This window comes from Primulina eburnea, chromosome 8, assembly GCF_022965805.1.
Source record: "Primulina eburnea isolate SZY01 chromosome 8, ASM2296580v1, whole genome shotgun sequence".
NCBI classification, from domain to species: domain Eukaryota; kingdom Viridiplantae; phylum Streptophyta; class Magnoliopsida; order Lamiales; family Gesneriaceae; genus Primulina; species Primulina eburnea.
Genome location: NC_133108.1, coordinates 37,841,502 through 37,865,617, shown reverse-complemented (window position 1 = coordinate 37,865,617; position 24,116 = coordinate 37,841,502). Strand labels below are relative to the sequence as shown.

Below are 24,116 nucleotides of genomic sequence, written 5' to 3'. Positions count from 1 at the left end.
TTTATGGATTTGATAAATTTTTATTGACTTTTATGGAATCTCACAGATTTATAAACAGATTTATGTGGATTTATGTAGACTTTTTTGCAAGATTTTTATAGACTTTTGTAGATTTTTTTTATAGAATTTTATAAATTTTGTACTTAACTATAACATGTGATTTTTTATTAATTTTTTTGAACCAATAATTAATTGACATATATAACATATTCAATTTGAAATTATTTTTAATATTTATATTAATAAATAAATTTACTTATTTAAAAGTTAAATCGTTTAATCCTTACATGTATATATATGTGGGTTTATATGCATGTTTGTAAATTTTTTAAAATACATCAATTGATTAACATGTAATCTTATTTTTAAATTGATAATATAAATGTAAAAATAATATTATTTATTATTGTGTGAATATAATTTTGTATAAAAATATCATAGCTTACATATTAATTAAAAATACGAAAATGAATTTAAAAAATCATTGTTGTTACGAAACTATTCAAGTATTAAGAATTAAACAACATTTTTTTGATCATCTTTTATTATTATTGAATATTACATTAATTTGTATAAATCATAAATTAAAAATCACAAAATCAATTCTATAATTCAAAATTTCCCCGTGTTATTAAAATAAAAAATTATTAAATGAACAATCAGCCAAAAAATGAAAATTTGAAAAAGAAAGATGAAAATATATATAGAGATACACTTCGAAAATTTGAGAGAGTAATAGAAATAGATTAGAGGAAAGAAGATATGAAGATATGTGATGTGAAGCGACAGAGAGAGAGTTAGAAGTTTTAAAAATCCATTCAAATCTTTGGGGGAACCAAATACAATTTTTTACAATTTGTAGTTGTACCTTAGGCTTTAATGTTTGTATGTCAATGAATTCCATGGAGTTATTAAAAGTCCATGGAAAATTTGAATACCTGTAGACTTTTATAGAGTTTATAAAATTCAATGTTGAATACCACTTGACTTTTTAAAACTCCATGAATGTCTATTTTGAATACCACAAGACTCCTATAGAATATGCAAAAGTCTTGATTGAATATCTCTAGATTTTTAAAATCTACAAAAGTCATTAAAAGTCAAAAAATTTCCCACATTGAATAACCCCCCTATATGTTTTTTTCTCTTTCAAGTCGTGCAAACTCCAACCGATACTTTCACAATATTATAAAGGCTTTAACATGCATGTATCTTCACGAAATCTCATCCGCATAAACAAATTTTGTTTTTATCTTATCATTGTCGAGCTACAGTTCGAAATATTAGCAACACAAACTTACAGATATTTTCAATATATATTCATTGATCTTATCAAAACGAACACATATCTTTTCTTAAAACAGGAAATATGTTAATCAAGATAATCAAAATCAAATCTCAAGATTTGACAAGAAAAAATATACAATGTATTCAAATATATAATGAGATGAGACCGAACTTTAGCTATAATGATCTCACCTTGTTTTCTCTTTGTATTGACTCAGGTTCGAGTCCTCCCACTCTTAAAATAAGATTTCAAAATACCTATGTCTATATATATATATATATATATATATATATATATATATATATATATATATATATATATATTTTCTTTATAAATATACCAGTTTTAATTGTGTTTTTACCAAATCATCCTTCCTATTTTAATTGTTAATATTCCAACACTTTTAAGTCTTATTAATTATAACTATTAATTATTAAGTAATAACTGTTATTATTAATTATTAACTATTAATTTTTTATCAGGCATGTTGCAATTGTTAATATTCCAACACTTTAAGTATAAGTATTATTAATTATTAATATTAATTATTAATTGTTACCTATTATTATTAATTACTAACTAATATTCCAACACATTAAGTATTATTAATTATTACTATTAATTATTAAATATTAACTATTAATTATTAATTTTTTATCCGCTTTGTTGCAATTGTTAATATTCCAACACTTTAAGTATTATTAATTATTAATATTAATTATTAACTATTAACTATTAACTATTAACTATTATTATTAATAATTAACTATTGATTATTAGTTTTTTAACCGGCTTGGGGTGCACTTTAAGTTTTAATGGCTAATACTTAATATTCCAACACTTTAAGTATTATTAATTATTAACTATTATTATTAATTATTAGCTATTAATTTTTTATCCGGCTTGTTGCACTTTCAGTATAATTATTTATTACTTATTAATTGTGTTTTTACTTTAAGTAATATTAATTATTAATATTAATTATTAACTATTAATTATTACTTTTTTAACCAGCTTGTCAGACTTTAAGTTTTAATTGTTAATATTCCAACACTTTAAGTATTATTAATTATTACTATTAACTATTATTATTACGATTTTTAAGCCTTAGTCGGTGGCCCTCGCCGAACTTGGAGCGATTGCTGCTGGGATAAGGGTGCTGCAGGAGCATAATATTCTCATTAATCACATTAACTCGGCTTTTCTTCTAGCGGTGCAAGCAGTCATGTGTCCAGAGGAAGATCCGAGTTATGTTGGATCTTGCGCGGAGGATATTAGACGACTTCTTGAGCAAAATGTCATTCGACAGCTTTTTCATGTTAGGCGATCTTCCAATACGATTGCACATGCTCAAGCTTCTTTTGCTATTTTTCTCCCGATCCTTTTGTTTGGAAGAATGGGAGTTTTCCTTATTGGTTAGTAAAATTTGTAAATCCAGACTTTGTCCTCTCTTAATAAATTTGCAAGTTTTCCTAAAAAAACTATTATTAATTATTAACTATTAATTATTAATTTTTTATCCGGCTTGTTGCACTTTCAGTATAATTATTTATTACTATTAATTTAAGTATTAATTGTGTTTTTACCTCATCGCTCTTCCAATTTTAATTGTTGATATTCCAACACTTTAAGTATTATTAATTATTAATATTAACTATTATTATTAATTAATAACTATTTGTCTATCACCACTAATTATGAATTTAATTTCCTCATATCTTGAGACTACTCTATCTCTTTTTTCTAAAAATCTATCACTTGTTTTTCAAAAAAATATTAAAAACAGGTTGGACGCAGAAGAGAGACGCGAAAACCTAATTACTATTTGGATGAAGAAAATGTTTGTTGACTCTAAGTGTATAACAATTGACGAAGTGATTAAAAAGGCGACATCTTTAACGGAGATTTGAGTATTTATTTCTACATATATCTTATTGAATTTAGTCTGCTTATTCCAGTTGTAGAGAACTCATATTTATTAATCAGTGTTAATGATCATCGTTGAATAAAACAAAAAAAATATTAAATTTAAATTATCATTAATGATCAAACTTTTTTTTGGATATAGAATGAATATTACTATTTGAAAGGAACTCTCAAGGAGATTGAAAATGGTTCTTTACCATATTACGAAGCTTGTGATCATTAATGTCTCAAAACGGGTACAAAAATGTCACATGGCCTTGCTTATCTAAATTGCTTAAAATTACAAGTCTAGATAGTTCCTAGGTAATACTATGTATTCAAATTTTTACATCTAACATTGATATTCAACACTACAAATTCAATCTTGCAGGTATAGATTATCATTTTTGTTGGATGATGGTACAAATATTGCTAGGATTACAATCTTCAAAGAAGTTGTCGAGCCATTAATTGGATATCTTGTTGAAGACTACATGAAGATTCATAATCAAGTAAAAACTAAATATTACAATATATTTCATATAGGTAATAATTCTTATCATCACAATAGATCTAAACATTTTTCCTTCTTATTGCCTACATCTTGCCCCTGTTACCACTATTACAAATCTCGTTGACGCATTGCTGAACAAAAACTACAAAGTCTTGTTTAAATTAAATCACTTCATAGACAAACATGGCACCATATGTTCGGTAGAAGCTGAAGGTGTTGACAAAATCGATGACAATTTTAACAGAGAAGGGAAGATCGGAAAATGGAAATTGACGAATAAAAGTAAGGCGGAATCTCAATCTATCATCATAAAATAAAAGAAGGTAACAGCTGCATCATCAATAAAACTGGCCAAAAACACCAAAGGAAATAAGAAGCAAATAGAGATTGACGACGATGAAATATTGGGAGATTATACAAAAAAAAAAATCGAAAACTACGTCAAAATCAAAGAATTTGCTACGAAAATTTCATATCAAACAAGAAAAATAAGGATAATATCTTTTGGTGCATTAAATATGTATATATGCAAATTATATTGAGGATACCCATCAAGCCATTTGTAAGAACTTATTTCGACTTTTGTTGCTTTAAAAAAACATATTTGCTTGTAATCCAACGTTCCTAATATATTACATGAAATTTCATTATCATTAAGAAGAAAAGTAATATTAAAAAAACTCAGAAAATACACAAATTTATGTATACTCCTTTCAAACTAGTCATCGACAATTACTTTTCACGTGCAACGCACGTACACCATACTAGTGTGTGTTTGTGTGTATATATATATAAACAGAGTTTTTACCAAAAATAATAATTTCCCGCTAAAATGTCAATTCTAAAAAAGGAAAGATATATCATAAATATTGAAATATGTGTACTGCAATAATGATAACTTCAATTTTCTTGTGCATTGATTATATCGATTCATTTAGTTCAAATTTGAATTTAATTTATTTTTATATTATTCAAATATAATTTATGTATTATATGATTTTTACTTTTTTATTTAAATTGAAACTAATCTTTATTGAAAACATAAACTATATTAAGTATCATGTCATTGCCATAGACTGACACGATCTAAAATTATGATATATGATAGTGATTATTAGCCAAAAAAAATAATCGACATGTGTTGTATTTAAGAAAGTTTTTTAAATTCTATATATTATATAGTATTTATATATATATATATATATATATATATATATATATATATATTATATATATATATATATATATATATATATAAGCAGAGTTTTTGCCAAAAATAGTAATAGTAATTTTCTCGCCAAAATTAATTATAAAAAAGAAAGATATATCATGAATATTGAAATATGTGTAGTGCAATAAATGATAACTTCAATTATTAGTTGCATTGATTATATCAATTTATTTAGTTCAAATTTGAATTTAATTTATTTTTATATTAATTCAAATATAATTTATGTATTAAATGATTTTTTTTATTTAAATTGAAACTTATCTTTATTGAAAACATAAACTACATTAAACATCATGTCATTGTCATAGGATAACACAATCTAAAATTTTGATATATGATAGTGATTATTAGCCAAAAAAATAATCGAGATGCGTTGTATTTAAAAAGATTTTTTAAAATTAGTGAAAAAATAGTTTTTATGATTATATTATTTTTTCAATTTTTATTTTTATTTATTTCTCATTAATTTTTAATAATATTATCCCGTGCGACGGGTTAAATACTAGTTGAATGAGAATGAAGCAGCAGAAATTCTATCAAAATCTTGTATAATTAACCAAAAATCTGTCAACCTCCACAAACATGGCCAATTCTATCCTACACCGGGTGAGATACTCCCTTTACTTTTTTTTCTGACGCGTGTCTTTTTTTTATTATTATTATTACATTTCACACAACTTTAACCAAAAATGACTAATCATTAAACTAATTTCGTTTAATATATATAACATGTGTTATATCATTATATTATTATTATTATTCTCAAAATTTAAAACTTCATATTTTATATTTAAAAATTACTTGAAATTTTTTTTGATAGTAATACTTTTACGTTTGAGGTTTGAGATTTTCATTTCTATTATTCTTATTTTTGTGGTAGAATCATATGCAATGTAAAAAATCAATATTTTAAAATTTAATTATTATAAGAAATTTTATGTTCTACCCATTTATAAACGCTAATAAAATTATTGTAGCTATTTTTAAATGCTATACATGTATATATTATTTAGTGATAGGGAGTAAATCTCCCGGAGTAGGATAGAATTGCCCCACAAACATCTAACGACTTTGCGCATCCCAGAGAGACCCTTCACAAACTATCAACCAGCTCTCCTCTTCCCCGCCCGATTCAACGGTGACCTGAATCATGGATTACGGGAAATGTCCAAGCAGGGCCTTAACATGAAGTTTAACGAGTACGATGCTTTACTGAACGAATGTATAGCCCAGAGGGTCTTGAGGCCAAAGGGTGCTAGCCCACATGATGAAAACACATTATCTTGCACCGTTGTATCTCAGGACGAGACTGATCATGTTGTATGTCAAGTGTGAGGTTTTGAGTGATGCGAGAAAGGTGTTCGATGAAATGCCTGAGAGGAATGTGGTTTTGTCAAAGTTTGGAGAGAAAAGAATTTTGCTCGAATGAGCTAACTGAATTCTCCATTACCGAATACAACATAACCAGTAGCCTTATATACAATCTATTGATGAAGAGAAGAAGAAACTATTAAACGTGCTTTTAATAGCATACAATAGAAACGTGTTTTAGTACAATTAACACTCCCCCTTCAAGCTTGGTGTGATTTGAACAGCAAGCTTGAACCTGCATGTTCTTCAGGGTTGATGAAGATCACAGACACCTAGAAGTTCAAGCAGGTAGGTATGTTGAGTCTTCCCCAAACTTTTCGTGAAGATGTCACCTAGTTGTTGATGTGTAGAAACATATTTGGTGCAAATAAGACCCTCTTTGATTTTCTCACGAACCAAATGACAATCAATTTCTATATGTTTCGTTCGTTCGTGAAACACTGGATTGGCACCAATGTGAATGGCAGCTTTATTATCACAAAACAACGTCGTTGGGCCACGAATTTGAATTCCCATGTCTTGCAGGAGTCCAACAATCCAAATGATTTCACAAGTGGTGGATGCCATGGCACGATACTCCGCTTCAGTTGATGACCGTGAGACAGTATTTTGTTTTTTTGATTTCCAAGATAAGAGTGATGCCCCAAGTTTAATGCAATAGCCAGTAACTGAACGCCGAGTCATGGGACAAGCGGCCCAATCTGAATCACAATATGCTGTGAGAGATAAAGAATCAGAAGGCTTCAACAAGATGCCCTGGCCTGGGTTTCTCTTAATATATTTAACAACTCGAATTGCCGCCGCCATGTGTCAGCCTACCAACTAAACGTTGGTATTCATTCGGGTCATTTAGCAGAGTATCTGCAGGAACACTTTGTCATGCATGCTGCATGCTAGAATCAAGTTCATGACTGGTGAAATTCCTATTCTGCTCCATAGGAGTATCAAATGGCTTGGCTCCTGCTATACATGTGTCAGCAATGAGCTCCAGAGCATACTTCCTCTGATTAAGGTAAATACCTTCTTTTGAACGGGCAACTTCAATACCCAAGAAAAATTTTAGGTGTCCAAGATCTTTAAGCTGCAACTTGGAGTGAAGAAACATTTTCAGGCGTTGTATTTCTGTCGCACTGCTTCCAGTGATGACAATATCATCAACATACACCACAAGGTAATCGAAGCATCATCCTTTTTAAAGAATAAGGAGTGGTCATGTTGAGACTGAAGCAGCCTTTGCTGTTGCTCATGCTCCAAATATTTCCGAGCAGTAGTGCACTCACACGAAGGCAAAATGACAAGAGCTGAATACTCATCCCAAAGTTGCTTAAGCTTGCAATAATATGTTGAGATAGTGCTATTACCTTGGGTCAGCCGTCCTATTTCTCGATGCAACGAGAAAATTCGCGAACCGTTGATTTTATCGAATTGTTCCTTCAGATTAGACCAAACTGATGAAGCATCGGTTGCATAGACAATTCCACCGAAAATCTCCTTCGATACCGTGTTCATTATCCACGACAAAACAAGTGCATTGTATCTTTCCCACTGGAGTGAAGTTTGGCTATCAACCGGAGGCCTGCAACAGCTTCCATCAATCAATGCGATTTTGTTCTTTGCTCGAAGCGCAATCAGCATAGCTCTGCTCCAAATACCATAGTTTTCGATTCCAATCAACGGATCATTGACTAAATTTATGCCCGGTGTATCGGACGGATGAATGAATAGCGGATCGTTGAAATTATAATTGTTCGCCATCAGTTCGTCGGAAAGAATGAGAGCAGATGAGCTCTTACAGATGATTGATCAAACAATTGAATTGGAAAAAAAAGAAAGCCCTAGGAGAGAATCCTATGGCTCTGATACCATGTCAAAGTTTGGAGAGAAAAGAATTTTGCTCGAATGAGCTAACTGAATTCTTCATTACCGAATACAACATAACCAGTAGCCTTATATACAATCTATTGATGATGAGAAGAAGAAACTATTAAACGTTCTTTTAATAGCATACAATAGAAACGTGTTTTAGTACAATTAACAGGTTTCTTGGACGGCGATGATTTCTGGGTATTCAAGAAGTGGGTTCTACGCTGAAGCTCTCATCCTTTTGATTGAGATGCTAAAATCAGGTGATATCTGATGCATGTTCAGGTGCTTTTGTGAACTGACAGTATTGTCTCCTACTACCCGCGCTAGCATGATGATATTTAATACTCTTGTTTACGATTCATTTGCTCTTTGGCGGAAAACACCAGCAGTCTTCCACCCGTTCTTTGATGAGCAGTTTTATTCAAGTACTTTATACTTCACACCTTCAAGAAATTTTTACTGATGGGTCTCAGGATTGAATCATCAAGCATTCACTATCTTCAATCCTTGTTGAATCTACATATCATCAAAAAGTTTCATCCATTCAAATACATGTTGGAATATGTAAAAACATTGCTTTATATTGGCATAGAAAATCAATATGTTTTTCTGCTCATCTTTTGTTTTGAAAGAGTATTTATATTTCTTCCATTCTTATGTAACATGAAAAAGCTGAAGGTACCGATCCCAATGAGTTCATTTTTTCGACGGTGCTTGCCTCTTGTACTTGCTCGTTTGAATTTGATTGCGGAAGTCAAATTCACTCTCTTATTATTAAGAGCCCTTTTGAGTCTCACGGACATGATGGTTGCTCACTTCTTGACTTATATTCGAAAGCTGGAAGAATACATGAAGCCCAGGCTCTATCTGACAATTTACCTGATAGAGACTATTTCTTGCACAGCTCTTATTTCAGGTTATGCTTAATTGGGACTTGACGAAGAGGCATTAGAGATTTTTTGTGCACTTCGGAAAGAAGGAATGATTTCAAATTATGTGACTTATACCAGTATTTTAACTGCATTATCTGCGCTTCCTGCATCCGAGTACGGAAGGCAAGTTCACAGCTATGTTCTTCGATCTGAACTATCCTTTTATGTGGTCCTTCAGAATTCTTTAATTGATATGTACTCAAAATGTGGACTTATACTAGGAGGATCTTTGATAATATGTCTGAAAGAACGGTTATCTCTTGGAATACGATGCTTGCAGGTTACAGTAAACATGGGATTGGAAAAGCCGTGGTAGACCTTTACAGTATTATGAACGAAGAAAATCATATCAAACCTGACAGCACAACTATTTTGACTGTATTGTCTGGCTGCATCCAGGGAGATATGGAAAACTGTGGCCTGAAAATTTGTTATGATATGGTTAGCAAGAAAGATGGGGTTGAGCTTGGCGTTGAGCACTATGGATGCGCTGTTGACTTACTTGGGCGTGCTGGCCTAGTTGACAAGGCCTTGCAGTTCATATATAGGATGCCTTTTGAACCATATGCGGCTCTCTGGAGTTCACTTTTAGGTGCTTGTAGAGTTCACCAGAAAGTTGCTGTCGGGAAAATTGCTGGTGACCGACTTCTTGAAATAGAACCTAAAAATGCTGGGAATTATGTAGTTCTTTGTAATTTATATGCATGTGGGGGAAGATGGGATGATGTAAAAGATTGAGAGAGCTGATGAAGGAAAAGGTTGTGGTGAAGGAGCCAGGAAAGAGCTGGATTTAATTTGGCCGGACTATCCATATGTTTTATGCAAGTGATCTATCGAATTCAAGAAAAGATGATGTATTCTATAAGGTAAATGATTTATCGGATAGGATAAAGTCAGCTGGTTATATGCCTGATCTGAGCTCCGTGTTATATGACGTAGATGAAGAGTAGAAAGAGAGAATTCTGCTAGGCCAAGTGAGAAACTAGCTTTGGCAATTGGAATGATCAATATATCTGAATCAAAGCCTATACGCGTGATGAAAAATCTAGGCATTTGTGTGGATTGCCATAACTTCGCAAAGTTTGTATCTCAGGTTCAAGGCAGAGAAGTGCTTATTAGAGATAAAAAGTAGGTTTCTCATATTATACATGGAAAGTGTTCATATGGAGACCACTGGTAAAACTCTTTGAGCTTCTTAATGCGGCACTAGTTGGGTAGAGAGTTGGAATTCAAACAATCATCAGACACGGCCTCAACTGACAAATTTTAAAAGTCAGCTTGAAATCCCCGGGAACTCTCGAGACATGCCCAGTTCGGTAGTTTACAGAGGATATATAACACATTTCTTCAGTTTCAGCTTCCCCGTGCACTTCTCAAACAAGTGAAGCAGAGGTCAAGATCAACAAAATAAAGACAATTTTTTTAATAATGACGCTTGACGCCACATTAGTTATACTACGAACAGGCATACCTCGAAACCACAATACTTTATACGAAGTATAGACATTACATTCCATTACATGCATGGATAAATCCGAGTTTGCTATGAATTTTTTTTATCAGCCTATTGTGAGACTGTTTCTGATCATTTGTTGTATACTTTCTTTTGGCCTTTCTTGTAGGTCACATCTGTAAACTAACCATTTTTAACAAATGTATTTTTATTCATAGGTTTGTTATCCTATTTTTGTGTGGATGAGTAATGAATGGCTTACAACTTCATATTATATGGAAAAAATAACAGTGCATGGTTTCCAGGATTATGTGTCTAGCATGTTACCGTGGCCACATGGTGCCTGTGGTGTACACAGAGTCAAGAAAGGGTTGCATTTTATTTTATTATTATTTGATTTCTGTTATGTGTTCATTGTTGCAAGACACTGAGATAAGAAAATCTTTGTATTTATTGCTATATTTCCTTACAATTTGTTTGTAGGGAAACAAAATATTATGTAAGGTCAACATTGGATTCTTTGAAGTAGGCCTATGCGGAGGACAGGCTATCTGATTACAGCATCTTCCGACAAGTCCATACTGTAATTTATAATTTTGTGAAGATCTCGTCCAGAACAGAAAAAGATAACGATTATGTGTTTAATTCTCACTATGTTACAAAATGATGTAATCGTCAAATTCGGAAGGTAAAACGATAAAAATTGGGTGCAAATATCACACAACTGGATGGTTGGAACTAGCCAACCGGCTTGTAGACTTCAAATTCTTATTCAAACATCCAAAGCAGTTCAATTTGGAACAAAACCAAAAACAATAAAATGGATATTATCTTTAAACTAAAAACTAAAATAATTTATATGGAACCCACTATAGTTGGCAACATGGAGCATCCATCAAATGATGACCTGGATCGCAGTTATTTCAGATCTTTCTATTTTGAAATAAAAAATTAAATAAATAAACCTATTCTTGTATGACCAAGTTGAATGTGTGATTAAATCTTTATTTATTTTTTCCAGACAACTGTACCGATAGGCATGTATATGTCCTAAATGTGTACTCTTTTACCCAATAAACTATGCTCTTTTTTGAAATTTCCACGACTGTCAACTTTATATCTTTCGTTTTTTGGAAAGAATAAAACTAAAATAAAAACAAACAAAAAATAACTCACTTTTGGAAAGTAGTGTTTTTTAATATGATTCCAAAAATATCATTTAACTGTCCAATTATATCTTCAATATTTCAAAAATATTATTTTTTCTTCTTCTTTTTTCCTATCAACATAAAGATACATAAAATTGAAAGGGTAATGTCATCATCAAACCATCCTTTTCACACGAACTTCAAATCTTGGCGGAGGAGAATTGAAGAAAGTCTTCAAGCAATCATAAATATCAAATTTAATATAATCAATACTATTATATTAAATACGAGGTCCTAATAACAACCGTTCTATGAGGACACCAACTTTTTTTTCTGTTTTATCCTTTTTAATTTTTTATATTTACTATTTTATTATAGTTGAGCCCTCTATGAGGACACCAACTTTTTTTCTTATTTTACCCTTTCTCATTTTTTATATTATATTTTTTTTTATCAAATAATATTATATTCACCGTCATAAGGAAACTGCTCACATAAAAAATAATATTATTTCTTCTCCAAACTAGCCACCATGAAAAATAACTCTCTTCTTTATATTTTGACGTCGTTATGTTGTAATATCATGAATATTTAATATATTAGTCACATGTATTCAGGACACACGCAATCTGTGTGCCACATTTACTAGTAATAATTAATTTTTACCACAACACTCATAATGCATCCAACCGACACCGTTTCACCTCCATTTTAGTAATTGGAAAAAAGAGTGATCTTAAGAAGAAGAATACAGTTACCAGCACTTGCCATGATTCCATCATCACCGCTCGCAGTTACTAACAAACCTCTCCACCTATCCATTTATACTTGATGAAAACACGCTCACTCCTCCGTCTTAGATTTCTCTGGTTCATGACGCTACGAGAGACAGCTGCTTCTTCGATCTGCTCGGCGAAAGCTTTGGTGAATTTTTTTTACTGCTCACATTTTTTATGATCCATGTCGTGTGTTGTTTAATCCGATTTCGAGATTTTCGCAGTTTTCACTGTTTCTGTGTAGGATTACATCCTCATGTTTTAATTGCCTTAGTCGGTGCTACTGGAATTAAATAGCTGTTTTCGTAATTCTGATATTATTGAATGAATATTTTGAGAGTTACTGTTTCTAGCTCTGTAACCGTCGGTCGATCATGTGCGTGCTTTTGTAGCGTGACTGTTTTTTTTTATTTTCTCTTCATCTTGATCATTAGTCCATACTACACTAGTAGAAAATAACATACAGGTGTTGTCGGGGTAGATATGGAAATTACTTTAAACGATATATGTTGGATCCTCACATGTCTATGATGAGTGCTCTTCCGATGTAGCATCCGCCAACTCCTTTTAGTGAAGGTTTAAGGAATTTGAAATTGGAAGTTAATGTTTGTTGTTGCGTTGGTATGTTTCGTGCATTAGAATCTGTGAAATGTGAATAGTTTGATGTGCTACATTTGAACTAAATTAGGTGAACAGATCTTCTCTTCTGTTTTTCTTTCTTTAATTTTGGTGCCTACTGCTTAGATTATGACGGCGTAGCTTATTGATTGGAAAGTTTTAGGATAACTTGTGGTTGTTTTACATCATTCTTGTTAAATATGGCCAATATTTATTTTACACCCGTGTTACTTTGGCTTGGGCTTTGAAAGGTCTTTAACATAAATTTAGTTTGAGCTGCTAATCCAAGAGTGTTGTTACCTTTATCATTGTTCTGATGAAAATGAGTTGAACACCTGGAAAGAAAGAATGCAAATTAAAGTTATTCATTTTTCAAACAATCGTGGAAAGGTAATGATTTTATATATATCTCTATAATATTTTTTGGTTGAAATGAAAATCTTGCTATTGCGGCTGAAATCATAAATGCAATGTATGCTTTAAATATAATAAAATATTAGCATCTTTGTCTATCTGTCTGGAGGTGCTAACACAGATCGATTTTGTTCATTTGATCTCTATTCAGATCAAGCACATATGCATGCCAAAATCTATGTCCACGAAAAGAGTGGTTAGGGGCAAAGGGTGACTCGGATGGGTAAATGAGTAAAGGCGATAATTATGGTAGAATTATCTCAAATAATTATCATTTAAGTGCTTGAATAAAAACATTACATTTCTTTATATCGATGGAGATGAAATTCTCATCTTCTGAGATCGAGGAGGTATAGATAATGATTGATCATATATAGTGGCAACATGGTGCCAAAAGTGCGCAAAAATATTTTCGGACTTCTTGAGAGGGTCCTCTTCTCCATGCTTAACAGACCCTCCCCATAAAAATGAAGGAAAAGGTTCATTATGTGTATTATCAATATAAACAGCAGAATGATATCATGAATCTGACCATCTCTAACTAATTTTTTTGTTCAGAAACAACTAGTGATTCTGCATTGTACTATAGACTTGTCTCCAATTTGAATGACTTTGAGTCATTTCATTTGGTGGTGAATAAGGAATCCTATACTACTATGTATGCTACACTTTTACTCGGTATATAATTTGTTGCAGAATGTAGACAAGGTTTTGGTTTCTAAAACGAAAAAGAAGAATGTGATTAAGGTTAGACCCTTCGAGATACCAATAGCGATGCAGTGCTCTGTACATTTAAATTCATACTTCTGATGAAAGCCTATATGCTTCTTTTTTCCCCTTCTAAACACAATTTTTTATTTAATGTTTTTTAGCTAGAATTCTTTATTCTTGTGGAATTCTGTTATTCTTGTAAAATGGCTTCTCTTACTTGTGTCATCGTCAGTTATGCTTTACTCACATTTTTTCTTTTGTTGATTTTGTTGTAGGTGGAAAAGGATTGATCATGAAGGAGACACAAAGGCGAAGGGGTCCCAACAACAAAGAGAGAAACTATCCTTCCAGATCTGATGCTGTAGATAATAAGCCGCAAGAAAAGAATGGTGGAAAAAACCTAAAATCGAAAGAGATTGGTATGAAAGCTTTTTCAGATTCTGTGGAAATCAATATAGAGGCAAACATAGTTGCCAAGCCCCCACAAGTTTATGAAAATGATGTGGTGGCTTATAGGGGTGAAATCTACAGATCTGCGGAAGCAATACATCATACTGAAACAATGATAATGGATGAGAAAGAAAGTGATGAAAAACTGAGTGATAATTCCAATAATTGGGAGAATGATTCCAGGGAGGGGGTTGCATATGAATCTGACCCTGAGACAATCAATGATTCAGTTTCTTCTCATGGAGATTCCCTAACAGCTGACGAGGAGAAACTAGAAAAAGTTGGCTTGGTGCCTAAAAAGATTAGAAAAAATGCTTCCTCTGACGGCTACAATATTCGTGCACCAAGATCGAGATCTGCAAGTAGCAAAGCATCAAGTGACACTCCAATGAAAGGAGTTAAACCTGATAGTGGACCTTTTATATCAACTGCCAAGAGTACACCTGAGAATTCAAAAAATATGAAAGTCCATCCGAAGCCTTTGTTAGAGGCCTCAGTTGGAGCTGATGACAGACCTATTGGACAAGAAAAGAAGGTAGATATCCAAGATGAGACTTCCCATTGTGATAATAGTTCTTGTAATGATGTTGAATCAGTCAACACCGTGGAAAATTATGCGCAGGACAAGGGTACGTTAGACCAAAAGATAGAAGAAATGGAAACTCGGGTAAAGAAACTTGAAGGTGAGCTGAGAGAAGTTGCTGCTCTTGAAATCAGTCTCTATTCTGTTGTACCAGAACATAGTAGCTCTGCACATAAAGTGCACACACCTGTAAGGCGCCTCTCGAGACTCTATATTTTTGCTTGCAAGTACTGGTCTCAAGATATGCGAGCTACTGTTGCTAGGAACATTGTATCTGGACTTGTTTTAGTTGCAAAGTCCTGTGGAAACGATGTTTCAAGGTGTGTATTAGTTTCCATGTATTTTCATTTACTTTAGATTTACAGCTCCTGAATTGATCATATTGTTTCTTATTAGGTTAACTTTCTGGTTGTCAAACACTGTTGTTCTGAGAGAGATTATATCCATAGCATTTGGAAATTCCGGTCGCTCTAAAGCTCTAGCCAAAATGTTTGAGTCTAATGGACGAGAAAAGAAGAATGAAGCGAAGGCTTCATCTTCAAAAAATAGTAGTACTGGGAGTAGACCACGGAACAAGCAAGGACTCTTGCTATTTGTTGATGATTGGCAAGAATCAAGAACCTTAACAGCTGCCTTGGAGAAAGTTGAGTCCTGGATATTTTCTCGAATAGTTGAATCGATATGGTGGCAGGTGATTACTTTATGGCCTACATAGATGAATTCTTGGTGCAACACACATGTGCACGGCCTTTAGTACTGAATAATTTTTTTATTTTTTTTCTGCTTCAGACTTTGACACCCAACATGCAATCTCCTGGTGATGATTCCACAAATAGCAAAACTTCTGAAAGGTTGCTGGGTCCAGCCTTGGGTGACCAGCAACAGGGGAACTTTTCCGTTAACCTCTGGATAAATGCCTTTCAGGATGCTCTCAAAAGACTTTGCCCTGTCCGAGCAGGAGGACATGAATGTGGTTGCTTGCCAGTTTTGGCAAGGAAGGTGTGTAGTTTCTATGCTATTATTTACCTTTTCCATCTTTCTGCCCATAACTTTAGTTTGTTGTTTGAAAGGTGATAGAAGGATATTTGAACACAATTAATAAATAAATGATAATTAGCTGAATCAGGAACTCTTTTATTTATGTTTTGATTCTGTTGGTTTTTTTGGATGCTAAATTGATGGTGTCCAATCATATCTGTTATTAGGTACTGGAACAATGTATTGGCAGGCTAGATGTGGCAATGTTTAATGCCATTCTTCGTGAGTCAGTCCACGAGATCCCGACGGATCCCATTTCTGATCCAATAGTGGACTCCAAAGTTTTGCCCATCCCTGCTGGAGATTTAAGTTTCGGGTCTGGTGCGCAGCTTAAGAATTCTGTAAGCACTTCACTCCTGTTGTAAATAAACTTGCATAGCGTTCAATCAGCAGAGATGCTTCACTGTTGTTCAACAGAAAGTTACTACATCCTCTTATGCCGTAAACTTGTTTTTTGAAGATGAATGCACGAGTGTCCTACTTTAACTGTCTAGATTTGATATGATCTAGTCAAACCTTGGTGGCGTTTCTGTATAGCCCCATCTGAAGCCTGACTATTTAGAGGTCCATGTGTGCTTACAACATACATGGTAAATGATCCTTCCTTGGGCTTTTTTAGGTTGGCAATTGGACAAGATGGCTAACAGAGTTTCTGGGCAAGGATGCTGATAGTTCAGCATCAGATGGAAAAAACAGCTATTGCACAGATGGTAAGATGGATGATGGTGAAACGAAATGCTTCCCTCTTCTTAATGCCCTGAGTGATCTTCTCATGCTTCCCAAAGATATGCTCATGGATCCAACAATGAGAATGGAGGTGCGCCATATTTAAAGATTATCCTTCTGATATGAATTCCTCTTGCATCCACAAAATCTTCATGCTTATCTTTCTGTATAGGTGTGTCCACAAATCAGTCTCCCATTGGTTAAGCGAGTGCTCTGCAACTTCACTCCAGATGAGTTCTGCCCTGATCCCGTCCCAGGTGCTGTGTTAGAGGCACTAAACGCCGAGGTATGTTGTTTTATATGCACCCGTGTTCTTATCTCTAAAATTTTACGACCATCAGAACTCTATCCGAATAAATTACTAGTGTTTTATTTCTAAAATTAAGTCTAGTTGAATAGTTTTTCACCACCATGAATCCCTTTTGATCATCATTTGCCTCGATTTATTTCTCAGAGCGACTTTGTTAATCAGCTCAGAATGAAGGTAACTGATCATGGATTTGCATCACGAGTAATAAATTACATGATATGGATTTATTTTATATGTATCTTTGTAGTCAGAGAATTCTGTTGGATATGGAGTTTGAATCGAATACAATTAAATGAATGAGACGTGCCCTTGACATCAGAGCATGGAACATGAGATGACACGATATCTGGAACCGTGTTTTGAGTCATTATTTTATTGACCTTGTTATCTGGGATGACTTGACCACTCTCTAATCTTTCTTCATTCACAGTGCATTGCAGAACATGGACTATCGGCAGGCTCCTCCAGTAGCTTCCCTTATGCTGCTGCTCAGCTTGTGTATGTGCCACCATCTTCTTTCGATGTGGCAGAAAAAGTAGCAGAGGTGGGTAAAAACTCTCATTTGTCAAGAAGTTCGTCCTCGGTGCAGAGAAAGGGGTACACCAGTGATGAAGAGCTGGATGAATTGGAGTCTAGCCTGATTGACAAATTATTATCGTCTCCACGTGATGAAAACGAAAATCGAGAAGAAATGGGCTGTGATGGAGCAAGTGTTAGGTACGATCTCCTCCGTGAGGTGTGGCTATCCACGGATTCATGAAAGCTTATATTATGCCTCATTTTGTATGAAAGGTTAATATATGATGAGTAATGTAATTCATCCATATTGCGTGAGATTCATTTCAGTCCCATAGATTACTACTTATATACGTCTGTCTGAGCTTGCTAGTTTCAACCAGTATTTGTTGGCTAAACAAATTTTAAAAAATATATATTAAATTTTTTCGACATTTGACTTTTTACTTTATGAACTTGGGATTTATGAACTTGGGAAAGAGAAACAAAAATTTAGTAAGTCTCGAACTCGAGATGATTCTCGTATTTATGAGCATAGATGTCATTGTATGCAGAGACCGATGGAATCAGCTTAGGGATGGCAATGGGCCGGGGTGGGGGCGGGTTTGCCATTACCATCCCGATCCCCGAATTCCATCCCCACCCTGATCCCCGCTTTTTCGGGTTCGGGAAATACCCAAACCCGAAACTTCGGGGATCAACTTCCCATCCCCGTCCCATCTCCGTTTCAAAAATATTAATATGACAAGACGATGTCGAATTCGGAGATTTTCTCAAACCAAAAGTTATTATTATCTATAATAATAATTAGAGATAATATTAATATTAATATTAATATCAATATCAATATTAATAATAATAAGATTATTAATATTTTAAAAAATAATATTATTATTATATTATTAATGTTAATAATACTATTATTTTATTATTGATATTATTTTCGGGGCGGGTTCGGGGATTTCGGGGATGGGGATAGTAATCCCAAACCCGTCCCGAAATACATCGGGGATTTAAAAAAATTCCCATCCCCAACCCAAACCCGAAAAAATCGGGGATCCCCATCCCCGTTTTGGGTTTTTCCCGCAAGGCCTCAAACCCGTGGGGAAAGTTGTCATCCCTAAATCAGCTATTTCCATTACGCTTATTACTTGTGAAGCAGCGGGGGATCAAATGAAAATTATATATGCTTTAAATTAATTTTTTAACACAATTAACCTGGGCTGGGTTATAACTCCACTTTTTCCCAAAACACGTCTGATAGCTGAAGCCAATGTTTCTTCATGAATCTTCTGATTTCCCTCTCGATGAACAAAGTTCAAGATAAAGACTAAAAAAATCACAATTCATGCACAATGCAACACAAAAAATGATGTGAGCGTGATATTTTACTAGAACGAACTGGACAATGAATTCCCAAAGCGAAAACAAAGGAGAGTTACAATCAGAAACAATGTTCTTCACTTGAAAGTTCATACAGGAACTGAACTGACAGTTTCAATACAGCCACAAATATCGATATCTTGGATACATAAAAGTCGTTCTTGAGTCAAGATATTTAAGTGTTCTAACAATTTCCCACATCGACGGCCTCTTTTCAGGCACAACAGAAGTGCAACGTAAGTCGATTTCTAGAGCTCCCATCATTTGTAGTTGGGAAGAGGTACTCGTTATCTTAGAGTCGAGAACCTTTAAAGCTCCATTCGTATTGTTAATCTTTCTCCTCACCCATTTTACAACATCAAGAGAAGGTTCCATTGATTTTTTTAGTTTAGCTTGCCTCCCTGTCAAGAGCTCTAATAAAATGACACCAAAGCTGCATGTGTTGCTCTGTTCTGTGGCTTTCTGATGATAATGTTAGTGAAATGAATTTTCTCCAACAATTCGATCTAAAGAAAAGTTGGTGAGTTTAGGTTCAAAATTGTTGTCCAAAAGGATATTTTTTTACTTCAAGTCCCTATGAAGTAAATGTGGAACATAATCTTCATGAAGGGTAGGGTAGGCTAATCCTTGTGCAATTCCAATAGCACTTTTCAATCGAACGCTCCATGGAATATTGAAGTCCGGTTTGCCAATGAGCTCTCCAGGCTTCCTTTTGGTAGATATTCATATATCAAGAGAATGGAGCAATCCGACTAGTAAAATCCCATGATTTTTACCATGTTTTTTGTGTCTTATCCTTGCCAAAGTCTTCATCTCGGATTTATGGATTTTCAAGAGTGAATAGAAAGTTTTAGAATTTTTTTAACAGCAATGAGTTCACCACTAGGTAAAGTAACAGCATAAACTCTTCCAAAAATCCCGCCAGTTTTTCCACTAGCTGCCTTTTTATCCATCAACATGATCAAATCGAGCTCAGTAACTCTTAGAGGGTAAAACAACACCGATCTCCAAGAGCACGATTCGAAATTCGGCACGTAAGAGCGGTACACGAGGTAAAATCCCAAACCAAAGATCACTAGTGCAAAAGCCAGACCAATAGAAATCATGGCAACGGTCAATTTAGTAAGGCCAAATCCTTTGCTGACCACATAATCCAGATTTCCTTGCAAGAATGAAGCAGGAAAGCCGGAAATCAACCTCGGGCCACCTCATTCTGCTACTACATCCCAACCTATATGTCTCCACTCTACACTTTCTGGCCAGTGTTCTACTCCTCATTTTTCACATCAGCATTCAATTAAGGCCTCTCCAAGTGTTCTAAATCAGTGGGACTATAGATTAGGTCATCCTCCTCTTTCTACTATTAAGCAAATTCTATCCAATTGTAATTTTCCTTTTCCAAGAAATGAACGTATGCATTTATGTGAAGCTTGTGAACTTGGCAAAAGTCATAAACTCTCGTTTCCATCTTCTCAAACTCAATTTTCAGAACCACTTGAACACATTTTCGTGGATGTTTGGGGTCCTGTCAACACTTCTTGAAATGGTTTCAAGTTTTATGTAAGCTTTGTGGATTCCTCTAGCCGTTTTACATGGATCTATTTTCTTAAATTAAAATATCGGAAGTTGTTCAAGTATATTCAAAACTCATATTGAACTTCAACTAAACAAAAAATCAAAACCCTTCAATCTGATTGGGGTGGGGAATTTCAAGCTATGAGTTCTTTCCTTCAAAACAAAATGGTGTTGTTGAACGAAAACATCTGTACATTGTTGACATCGGACTCTCTTTTAGCTCACGCATCAATGCCCTTATCCTTTTGGGATAATGCTTTCTCTACAGCAAAATATATCTCATAAATAGATTACTTACTGTCGCACTTCAAGGAAAAATTCTCATTCAATATTTGTTCAAAAGGTCACAGATCATTCCCATCTTAAAACTTTTGAATGTATTTGTTTTCCATGTCTCCGTGATTACAACACTCACAAACTTGACTTCCGCTCAACTCCATGTACATTTACTTGTTACAGTGACGAGAACAAAGGATATAAATGCATTAGTGCTACTGGTCGTGTGTTCATTTCTAGACATGTTAAGCTTCATGAACAAAGTTTTCTTTTCTTCAAGTCTTCTGTTGTGTCTAGCTCCACAGTCACACATCAATCTTCTCTTTACTTACCAAAAGTTCTTGCTAGATATCCTTTCGTTCCTTCAAATTCCATGACTCCATCCGTCAACGCCTCATCTATTCCATATCCTTCACAATCGGACAATACATCTATTGTATCATCTCCTACTTCCCCTCAATCACAATCAGTCCCTACATCCAGTGATACACTCTCCACATTATCTTCACCTATTGTCACAGCCCATGCACCTCCTACATTGAATCTTCATCCAATGGTTACTCGCTCAAAGGACGGGATCTTTAAACCCAAGGTTCATTTAATTTGCATTCTATTATTTTGGGAACCATCTTCTTTTCAGGAAGCAAGAACACATCCTGAATGGTGCAAAGCTATGGAAGCTGAATACCAAGCCTCAATGCAAAACCATATCTGGACTCTTGTTGAAGCTCCCTCTAGCATGCCCATCATTGGTTGTGAATAGGTATTCAAACTCAAAACTAATCCTGATGGTTTCGTCGCTAGACACAAAGCCCGTCTTGTCGCTAAGGGCTATTCTCATACCCTAGGGCTTGACTATACAGAGATGTTCAGCCCAGTTGTGAAGCCCACAACCATTAGACTTGTTCTCTTTGTGGATGTTGCCAAGGGTTGGAAAATTCAACAAATTGACGTCAATAATGCTTTTCTCAATGGCAGACTTATTGAGCTTGTGTATATGCGCCAATCTCCAGGTTTTGAAGCTCCAAACAATAACAATTCCCTTGTGCGCAAACTCAATAAAGCCATATATGATCTCAAGCAAGCCCCGAGAGCTTGGTTTGCACGGGTCTGTCATACTCTCAAGCTTATGGGCTTTGTTGAATCCAAAGTTGATGCCTCGTTATTTGTTCAAACTCATGCTGATTTTTTCATTTACGTTTTAGTATACGATGACGACATTTTAATCACAGGAAGTGATAATGCTCGAGTTCGATCAATCAATTCAGCCTTAAACAATCAGTTTTCTCTTAAAGATTTGGAATTTTTTTAGGCATTGAGGTTTGTCGATCACTGGATTAATCAATGGTTCCTACTCAAACTAAGTATGTGCAAGATCTGCTTCTTCGCTCTAAGATGAACAATACCAAAGCTTTGCCGGCTTCGATGACTTCGGGTCTTCGACTATCTTCTAAAGATATGGATCCATTTCCTGATGGTATGCTTTATCATAGTACAGTAGGAGCTCTTCAATATCTAACCATCACCAGACCTGACATTGAATTCAGTGTCAACAAAGTGTGTCAGTTTATGCAAGCTTCCTCATATTCTCATTGGAAGGCGGTCAAGCATATTTTACGTTACTTAAGTGGCACTCTTGGTTTTGGTATTCGTTTAAATCCTTGTTCTGCATTTACTCTTCATGGTTTATGTGATGATGATTGGGGTAGTGACCTGATGATCGTCGCTCCATGTCTGGTTTTTGTTGGTTCTTTGGGTCCTCTCCTATTTCTCGGAGCTCCAAGAAACAACCTATCGTTTCCAGGTCTAGTACTGAAACTGTAGTAACCCGATTCCTAATTTGAGTTAATTATTGGATTAATTATATTTCGGTGGGATCGGAAAGACCGAACCAGGTTCGGATCGTCCGAAGAGGGTTCGGATCATCCGAAGTGGGTTCGGACCGTCCGAGACAGGTGGCTGGACACGTGGAAGGGTTCGGATCGTCCGATCAAGACTCGGATCGTCCGGGACAGGTGGCTGTACTCGTGGAAGACATGCAGGGTTCGGATCGTCCGAAGTGGGTTCGGATCGTCCGAAGTGTACCAGATCGGAGCTTCCGAAGTGGATCGGAGCGTCCGAACATTGACTATAAATAGAGGCGCGAGGCTTCATTTGTGACTCGCCATTTCAGAGTGTTCCAGAGTATTTGTAGTGACCCGTTCCAGAATCACCTACTAATCAAAACTAAGCATGCAATTAACCTAATTAACAATAATCAGAGATAACAGCGGAAAAGTCAACAAAATGATGGTTATACAACCCAATCGAAGTCTAGAATAACTCAAAATAAAATATCCAATACAACCATATCGAATCAAAACAATACCGATAAACTAAACCAACCAGCTACTCAACGTCCTCCTCCTGCTCCTCCTGAGCTGTCCAACCTGAGGCCTGCCCCGAGGGAATGGGGTGTCCAAGAATAAACAAAACCGAGGACGTGAGCGATAAGAACGCCCAGTACAAAAGTATGAGTATACAGACCTATATGAAATGCACATGCTATGATCATGATACCGGGGTAGTCAAGAAACAGGAGTCACAAAATGGATCTCAACAATGCTCAGTCTAGAGGCGCCAAGTGGATAGTGCCGCGCGGTCCAACCTCTGGGTCACTGCATCCACTACAAGACAGACGTGGACCTAAAATGTCCCGGACCACCGAAGCCCTCCCGACCCGTCGGCCACTGTGTACTCTCGGTGTCCATGCGTCCACAAGACAGGGCTGAGCGGCCCCAAGATATAGCTTATCTCGAAAGAGATACAGCTCAACAGTAAAGGCTATCTCGAAGAAGATACGGCTCAACATGAAATGCAACGTGCAGTAATAAACGTGACATAATAGCATGCATCATATGACATATATCAATGCACCACATAATCATGCAACACATATAAGAATGTATACTCAACCAGGATATCTCGGATAGTACTTTCGTACCTCTATCACAGCAATCCTAATCCACTGGAACAACCAGACAACAGGTCTA

The 24,116-nt window shown here is 34.8% G+C and overlaps 2 protein-coding genes and 1 pseudogene across 5 annotated transcripts; all 3 read left to right on the top strand.

Moving 5' to 3' along the window:
• Positions 1-6,047: 6,047 nt before the first annotated feature.
• On the top strand, positions 6,048-10,812 carry LOC140839559 (putative pentatricopeptide repeat-containing protein At3g13770, mitochondrial; annotated as a pseudogene).
• A 1,633-nt stretch (positions 10,813-12,445) lies between these two features.
• On the top strand, positions 12,446-18,312 carry LOC140839557 (uncharacterized). 4 transcript variants are annotated; one of them, XM_073206359.1, is made up of 9 exons: positions 12,695-13,753; positions 14,503-15,212; positions 15,300-15,580; positions 15,657-15,951; positions 16,050-16,259; positions 16,466-16,639; positions 16,918-17,115; positions 17,197-17,310; positions 17,765-18,312. In XM_073206359.1, the coding sequence occupies exons 1-9, from the start codon at positions 13,744-13,746 to the stop codon at positions 18,092-18,094; spliced, it is 2,322 nt and encodes a 773-aa protein (XP_073062460.1). In that variant the 5' UTR covers positions 12,695-13,743; the 3' UTR covers positions 18,095-18,312. The 4 variants fall into 4 exon arrangements, with proteins under 4 accessions (XP_073062459.1, XP_073062461.1, XP_073062458.1 ...); XM_073206358.1 differs by lacking the exon at positions 12,695-13,753 and adding an exon at positions 12,446-12,632 and having other exon boundaries at positions 14,503-15,580; XM_073206360.1 differs by having other exon boundaries at positions 12,693-13,753; positions 14,503-15,580; positions 17,197-17,317; positions 17,775-17,905.
• Positions 18,313-22,428: 4,116 nt separating this feature from the next.
• On the top strand, positions 22,429-22,908 carry LOC140839248 (uncharacterized mitochondrial protein AtMg00240-like). Its single transcript, XM_073205886.1, has one exon. It carries the CDS (start codon positions 22,429-22,431, stop codon positions 22,906-22,908), a length of 480 nt encoding a protein of 159 aa, XP_073061987.1.
• The last annotated feature ends 1,208 nt before the right edge of the window (positions 22,909-24,116 follow it).